At 59.0% G+C, this 8,155-nt stretch overlaps 1 protein-coding gene across 1 annotated transcript in view; it reads left to right on the forward strand.

The window, feature by feature from the left end:
- The window catches only part of CSPG4 (chondroitin sulfate proteoglycan 4), a gene marked incomplete at its 5' end in the record, with an annotated part of 13,773 nt that extends 6,522 nt beyond the window's left edge, over nt 1-7,251 (forward strand). Inside the window, 5 exon segments of the mRNA XM_031055920.1 lie at nt 2,542-2,740; nt 2,905-3,039; nt 3,194-3,348; nt 4,154-4,337; nt 4,534-7,251. Coding sequence (XP_030911780.1) covers nt 2,542-2,740; nt 2,905-3,039; nt 3,194-3,348; nt 4,154-4,337; nt 4,534-6,437 — 2,577 coding nt within the window.
- Between the last annotated feature and the right edge of the window lie 904 nt (nt 7,252-8,155).

An 8,155-nucleotide genomic window follows, 5' to 3' on the forward strand; every position in this document is an offset into this window, starting at 1 on the left:
CCAGCGCCTCCGCAGCCCTGCCCGCGGGATAATCCCCGCAGCTCCCGGAGCAGCTTGCCCGCCTTTCGCCAACACAGGCTGCAATTACTCAATCATCCGGGCAGCTTTCACACCTCTCTTTACGTTATCCCAGAAGGCGGCAGAAGGGAAGAGGTCTCACCTGCTGCTGAACTCCCACCTTCTGTTTCCAACCCCTCCCTGTGCCATTCGGGGTCACTAATGCAAAATTCCAGCAAAGAATTTAGTGGGAAACACAGAAGCACAGTCATGCCTCCCCCACCCCCCCGCTCCTATTTTCACTATCCCAGATCTGGGATTTCCCAGACTGGCAGCTGGAAAGCAATCTACTCCATGGGGATCATCACACAGTTGCCTTGGGAAGGGTTCTGGGAGCCTGGACTCTGGAGAAGAGGCCCAAGGGGAAGGGGCTGCCCTGCCTGGCCCCAGAGACAGCCGTTTTGAGGGATACCAGCAAAGTTTGGGAGGTACCCCCAGCCCCAGCTCTGTGCCTGCCCCAGTTTTCCCCCTCCAGCCCAGGAAGCTTCTGACCACATCCCTTTTGTAGACCTGCCTCACCTGGGCCAAAATTCAGGGAGAAGTTGACTCCTCAGCTTCTGGGCCCATGCCAGCCCCTTTCCCCCACTCCAAACATCCAGTGTAAGCATGGCCTTCCCTTCCCCCAACCATCATGCTAAAAATAAGAGTGAAAAGACAGAAAAACCTCCTCAAATTCAACTCTGAGGTAGTAACTTGTCTGCCTTTCCATGGGAATGCCTTAGCACCCTGGGAAGAGTGACCACAGCTGCCCAGAGGAGCTCTGGAGCAGGGAAAGGCTTCCTTCCCCCAACGGGACTGATGGGAGAGGCCCGGCCCTGCCGTGTTTGTGCTCTGGTGAGGGATGACTTCAGTGTTTAAAGGTCAGGCCGGGCCCGGGAGAGGGATTGCACAAAGGTTTCCAGGGATGCCGAGGGACAACAGGCTGGGTCTAGACCCCAAAGTGGAGCCCCTTGGGAAGGAGCGGCAGTTTTTGGGCTGGATCTGAAGGAGGGATGGCTGGGTGCCACCGAGGCGGAGGTTTCCACCACCCTGGAGCACCCGGCCACGCTCCCGGCGCCGCTCCGCCACCTCCCCGTGCTGTCCCCGGGAGCGGAGGCGACACGGAGGCTGAGCAAACACAAAGGGCCCCGAGTGAGCGAGCACAGAGCCTGGGGAAGGCTTGAATAATTCAGAGAGGACGAGGAGCAGGGAGAAATGGGTCAGCTCCTGCAGCGCGGGCTCTGGGCTGGGAGCAGAGCTGCTCCAGCCGCTCTGACTGTCCCTTCCCAGGGGACAGCGGTGCCCCGGGGCTGCCATCCCTCCTGCTTTGCCCACAGAGAGGTTTTTTTGGCGGGGGCTGGGGAGAGGAAGCAGCCCAAAGAGCTCAGTGAGGCTCCTGTCTCAGCTGTGTGTCCAGCAGCACTTCCCCCACCCTGCCTCTCCAAAGCTCTGTTTTCCAGCCTGCCTCTGCCATCCCGTGGGGACTGCTGAGGGATTTAATTTCTCTGTCGGCACCCACACCCACTCAAGCAATGTTTTGGGTTAGGCCAGCTGAAAACAGCAGAAAAGAGCTCATCCAGCAGAGCACCTCCTCCAGCGCCTGCCTGGGTGTTGTCCTGCAGATTCCCGAGATGCAGATTTCCAAGGCCCCAGCCCCATGATGCTGTGGGATGCTGCACATCCACCCCACATGAGCCCTGGCACGGCTCCATCCATGCTCCCCATGATTTCCAGGCATCCTGAGGGCAAAGGGCAGCTCTGGGCTGTGTGGGCAGAACCTGTTTGGCAGCACAACATTCATCCCTGTGGTCTGCCAAGATGGGGATGTGGCACAGGGTCACGAGCAGGGAAAATTGTTGCCTCCAGCTGGAGATGGGAGATGCCAAGGCTTTGGGGTGGCAGTGTTCCCACGGGGGGGTCAGCACCCCTGGATGGGAGGAAGTGGTCCTGGGAAATTCCTCAGTGGCTCTGAACTCAGCCACATATTTGTCATTCCTGGAGGGTTTGCTGGGACAGCGGGCCTTGCTGCAGCCTTGTGAGGGGGCGGTGGGACGGGAACTGGGGTGGGAGCAGGAGCGAGGAGAAACACCCAGCCAGGGAGAGACAGGGCTGCTTGTGGTCATTGTGTGCCCAGCAGCAGCTTGTGCACCCCACTAAAACCCCTTCCCTGCAAAGCAAGGTCCCAAAGGCACAGCCCTGCCCCAGGGCACCGTGCCCTCTTCCATTTCCAGGAACTGGGGAAACTGAGGCACGCTTGCCCTCCAGCCCATGCCGTGCAGAGGCGCAGACCCAGCTGTGGGGCACGTGCTGGCAAACACGGCAGCGGTGACGCAGGGCTGGGAAGAGGCCAGAAGATGGAGGCGTCCCCAGGACACAGACAAGGCGCCCTTGTTGGGCTGGGATGTGCTCTGGCACCCAGCAGAGTGCTCTGAGCTGGGATGGGAAGAAGGGGAGAGGTGCTGGGGGTCTGGCAGGGGGATTTCAGCCTCTCTCCCTGTCCCCCAGCTGCGGGAAGGTGCCACGGCTGCTCTCAGCCCCCACATCCTGAGTGCCGAGGATGAGGACTCCCCAGCAGAGGAGGTGACCTACTCCATCCAGCCCCCGGCCAACGGCAAGGTCGTGCTGAGGTCAGCGCCCGGCACTGAGCTCCAGAGGTTCACTCAGGCCCAGATAGACACCGGCCTCGTCCTCTTCGTGCACCAAGGTAGGGCAGGGCTGAGGTGCCCCAGGCCCCTGCACCACCCCAGGGTGGTGGGGACACTGTGCCACCACAGGGGATGCCAACCCCATCCCAAAAAACCCTGACAGGTTAATGGGGAGCTGCATCTCCTCTGGCCCCACAAATGCCCAGGTCTGTGCTTTCCACAGGACCCCTGGATGGTGGCTTTGCCTTCGATCTGTGGGATGGTGAGAACCTATCTCCTGGGCACTTCTTCCTCATCAGGGCCCAGAGGGAGCCTGTCATCAGCCTGGCCAGGAAGCAGAGCCTCACTGTCTGCCCAGGTGGGTACCAGCACATTCTCCATCCTCATCCAGTTCAAATGGGGCCCCCTTGGGACTCCTGCCCTTGCCCAAGCACTGCTGAGATGCCCCTGGCAGAGGTTGCAGGTGGGTGACAAGGTGACTGGTCGAAATCCACAGTGGATGTGTTTTCCAGGTGCCCTGCAGCCCATCACCAGCCAGAACCTGCAGGCAGTGAGCAACAGCCCCACCAGCTCCACCGCTCTGTACTACAGCATCGAGCAAGCCCCACGTCTGGGCAGGCTGACCACCTCACAGGGGGAGGAAATCAGGAACTTCACCCAAGCCCAGGTGAGATTTCAATTCCTCCAGCCTCTCAGAACCCCAAACACAGCCCTCCATCACCCCCCACCACACATGGGGGTCCCAGTCTGAGCCCAGTGCCACCACAGGCACCTGATCCCAGGCAGGAGGCAGCACAAGGCTCCAGCCATGCTGTGACTTTCCCAGCTCTGCCAGCAGCTGCTAAGAGGGATTAAGAGCTGCTGCCCCAGCCTTGGATTTAGCACTGGGGGAGGCTGAGGGAGCTATAATCCCTTTTCCTAGGCCATCTCCCTGCTGCAGAGCCAGCCAGCCTGGCTGCTGCTGAAGGGAAGAACCAAGCATGATTTTTTCACCCCTGCTCTGGAAAAACCCTTCTCCTGTGGGGCCAAATTTTGCAGGGCCCAGCAAGGGTCTTATTTTATTCCATCACTTGGAGACACATAGGTTTACCCTCTCTGGAAGCTTTTCTGTGCTATGCTCACCTTTGGAGGGTGCTGAGCAAGCTCAACCATTCCTCTGAGCCTCAGTTCCCCTAATTGCTGGGAGAAACATCACAGAGTCACAGAACAGTTTGGGTTGGAAGGGAGATTAAAGGTCACCTTGTTCCCCCCCCACAGACAGGGACACCTTTTACTAGATTGCTCCAATCCCTGTCCAACCCAGCCTTGAACACTTCCAGGCATGGGGCAGCCACAATTTCACATCCTGGTCAAGAAACACCACGAGCTCTCCATGGTCACTACCGTGCCACGGCTAGTGAAAATCCCCATTTCTTACCTAATTAGAGCTTGGTTGCTCCCCCCCAGAGTCAAGGGTTTTTTTAAATTTTCAGGTGGACAGCAAGCTGATTTTCTACCAGCACGAGATGCCAGGCCAGCCCTTCTGGCTGGCCCAAGATGCCATCCGCTTCCGTGTGGTCACTCCCACGACCATCTCAGATTCCTTCATCCTCCTCGTCCTGATCTCCTTCGAGGAAAATTGTCCCCAGCGCTTGACTCAGCTTTGGAAAAACGCAGGTAAGGGTAGGATGGAGAAGCATGGGACAAGCCAGCTCTTCAGGAGGGCTTGTTTGTCTGAAGAAGACAAATGTGCTGTTTTCCATGGCTGATATATTACATCAGACATCTAAAACTGCATCCAATTCCTTCTTCCATCATTGCAACAAACCCTGACCAACTTTCATTAGCTGATTTTTACTCCTTTTCTCGCCAGGTCTGCAGCTCACAAGGGCTCAGCAGGCTGAGATTGACACCTCGGTGTTGGATGCCTCCAACCTCCTGAGCCAAATCCTGGTCCCTGAGAGGGCTGGATATGATGTTGTCTTCCTGGTGACAGAGCCACCAGCTCATGGGCAGCTCCTGGTGGCCGGTGTGCCCCTGGAGCAGTCACGGCCGTTCTTCCTGCAGTCAGACCTGGCAGCGAGGCGTTTGGTGTACGCCCATGGTGGGGACAGCGTCTCCAAAGACCACTTCAGTTTCAGGGCGTGGCTCCAGCCCCAGGAACAGCGGTCTGTCCGTCCTCCTCAGGATGGGGTGGTCATCTCTGAAGCATTCAACATAACAGTGACCAGCAGCACCGTGGCACCGCGGGTGGTGAAGCGGCAAGAGGTGCTGCAGGTCCTGCCAGGCTCCGTGGTCACCTTGTCACAGGAGTACCTGGATGTGGCAGACCCGCTGGTGTCCCCGCAGGAGATGGTGTACAGTGTCCTCCAGAGACCCCTCTCTGGCCACGTGGCCAATGCCCACGACCCAGGGGAGCCCATCAGCCGCTTCACCCAAGCGGATGTCAATGCTGGCCGCGTGGTGTTTGTTGCTACTGGGAGCCGTGCCCCAGGCTCCTTGGCCCTGAGCCTCTCCAGTGGCCACCACCCACCCATCCAGACCTCACTGGAGGTCAAGGTGCTGCCTGTCCTGAGCACCACTGCCAGCCCAGCAGTGCTGGAGGTGCCCCAAGACCTGAACAGGGCCCCCGTGTCCCAGCATCACCTGCTGGGTGCTGCACCACGAGGGGCAGGGAATGTCCTGTACAGGATCACCAGGGAGCCCAGGTTTGGACAGGTACAAGTCAACCAAAAGCCATCACGGGGCTTCTCACAGAAGCAGCTGGATCGTGGGGAGGTGACATTCACCTTCAGTGACCTCAGGTCACCTCAGGATGACTTCCAGTTCGTTGCTATTTCGCGGGCAGGGAACAGGAGCGGGGTGGTGAACGTGACCGTCCGAGCTGCGGTGAAGACCCGAGCGGGCAGCCTGTGGCCCCGAGGCACCACAGCCCTCCTGGACACCAGTGTCCTCGATGCCAGTGAGCTGGCCGACCACACCAAGAGCGTGCCAGTCTTCAAGGTCCGCAGGGCGCCCCGTGCCAGCCGTCTTGTGAGGGTATCCAGGGATCCAGGACAGCCCACATCCCCCATGGAAACCTTCAGCCAGAGCGAGCTGGAGCAGGGGCTGGTGGGGCTGGAGGTGCTGGATGCTGGGGACACCCAACAACCCCTGCAGAGGGACAGCTTTGTCTTTGAGCTGGTGGCTGATGGCGTGCCACCAGCGCTGGCATCCCTGGAGTACGGCATCGAGCCCTACAATGCCTCCAAATCCTACGGTGTCACCCTGCTGACAGTCCCACTGGCACCCTCACCCCCAGTGCCCCGTGGCACAGCACGGAGCAGCCCCAATGCCAGCGAGCTGGGCGTGTCCCCCACTCCCTGGCTGGCCCCCAGTGCCACCACTAGCCCCAGCCCCGGGGCAGGGGGCACCTTCCTCAGCTTCATTGAGGCCAACATGTTCAGCATCATCATCCCCATCTGCCTCATTTTCCTCCTGCTGGCCCTCATCCTGCCCCTTCTCTTCTACCTGCACAAGCGCAACAAGACGGGGAAGCACCACGTCCAGGGCACTCCCAGCGCCAAGGCCAAGAACGGCGCCGTGCCAGACCACGAGACCTTCCGGAGGACAGAGCCCAGCCAAAGCATCCCCCTAACGACTGTCACCACCCTGGAGGGCAAGGGCTCGGGGCCCCCGCCCCCGGGCACGGGCTCTGGGGCACCTCCAGACCCCGAGCTCCTGCAGTACTGCCGGACTTCCAACCCCCCCCTGAAAAACAACCAGTACTGGGTGTGAAGGGCTCAGCTGCGGTGGCATGAGACCACCGGGGCACCCAGCCCCTCCTGCAGCACCACCAGCCACCTCCTCCCGGCTCTCCTCCTCCTCCTCCCTGGGAGCTGGCATCCCACACATGCAGGAGGGCCCTGGGGACACAGGGGCTGCTGCTCCCAGCCCACCTTGTAGCCCCACATCTCCTTTGGGCAGGGGAGGGGGGCACTGCATAAGCAACTGGGGACAGGCAAAATTCCTGAGCTTTGCTGGGAATTGCTGACTTTGGGTGGTCATTTAGGCCACCTGATGGAGGCCACAGTGCTGGGGGGCACCTGATGACACTGGTCCCCACAGAGCCACCCAGGCTGGTCCAGTGGTGGCTCCTCTGAAGGCAGCACGGTCACCACAGGGGTGCTTTTCACAGCTCTTGGTAAGAGATGGAGGATGAGGAGCAGCTTGTGCTGAGTCAGGCTGGGGATGAAGCTGCCCAAATTCCCCAGGGCTAGGCGAGACACTGAGACACTGGAGCAGAGGCTCAGAAAATATTCTGTGGCCAATGCCAGGGGAATTTAGGAGTCCCTGCCCACTTGGAAAAACACCCGCCTCGCTCTTTCTCTACTTGCCGTGTGCTGCATGAAGCCAATTGCACCGAGCCCTGGGGGGGTTGCACAACAGGTAGGACTTGGCAGGGAGGGATGGCTGGAGCTCACCTGGGCAGTGTGAAACCAGAGAGGAGAGCAGAGAAGCGGAGCCAGCACGGTTTTCCACTGTATACTCCGGTATGGCAGAAGTAAACAGAATAAAGTGCCTTTTCCGAGGTGCATCACTGTTTTCCTAAGCTGTCTCCCTTGCCAGGCCTGTTTTAAGCTGCTGAGCAACATTTGGAGGTAATGGACCATATTCTGGGCTCTTGCTCAAATTTTCCCCAGCCCGGAGTCCTAAAAACTTAAATAGAAACTGTCTGAGGGAGGGCAGAGGAAAAACTGAGCGCTGAGCTCAGGAGGGGACCCAACAATAATACCCTGTGCTGCTCCAGCTGGGAATCTCATCACAGGGCGCATCCTGCTCACACATGTCTGGTGGGAAGCTAACATGAGCCCCCAGGGACCAGGGGGGACCACTTGCACCCCTCTCACCCGAGACAAAATCCAGCACACGATCCCTCCCTAAACAGTGACCCTGTGTGGTCCCACTCCAAGGCTGCAGCAGAGCTGGGTGTTTGCCTGGATCATGCCAGCAGTTTCCCTGGCTTGGTTTATGGTGCCAGACCTTTGCTGAGCAGTAAATCACACCTGCCTTGCTTCAGCTGGTGCTGGCACATCTGGTGGGCACCCAGAGCCTCTCCTGCCTCATCTAGAGGGGAAAATGAGTTTTCCTTCTGCTCAGAGGCAAATTAAAACCCTGTCCCCTCTGTGAAAAGGAGTCAGGGTGACCGTGCGGCCCACGCCATCCCTGGGGGATTGCCAGGGCTGTGCTGCTCCCAAGGGCTGGGATAACTTCTGCCATTGACTCCAGATCACAGCTCTGCACCTCCCCATCTCATTCAAACACACATTTTTATTCTCTTCACTATTTACATCCCCCCAGTGAGGGATGGGGGCTGCATCCACCTCCATCCACCGAGGGCTGTGTTTTCCTTCCCAGCGATTATTGCCTCGTGCCCAGGGATTGAACAGAAGGAACGTGGCCTATTTTGTAAGGAACACTGAAAGCAAACCAGGTTATTTTTAAAGCTTGTGTTT

The sequence above is a fragment of the Geospiza fortis genome, unplaced genomic scaffold (genome assembly GCF_000277835.1).
Source record: "Geospiza fortis unplaced genomic scaffold, GeoFor_1.0 scaffold171, whole genome shotgun sequence".
In the NCBI taxonomy this organism is placed as follows: domain Eukaryota; kingdom Metazoa; phylum Chordata; class Aves; order Passeriformes; family Thraupidae; genus Geospiza; species Geospiza fortis.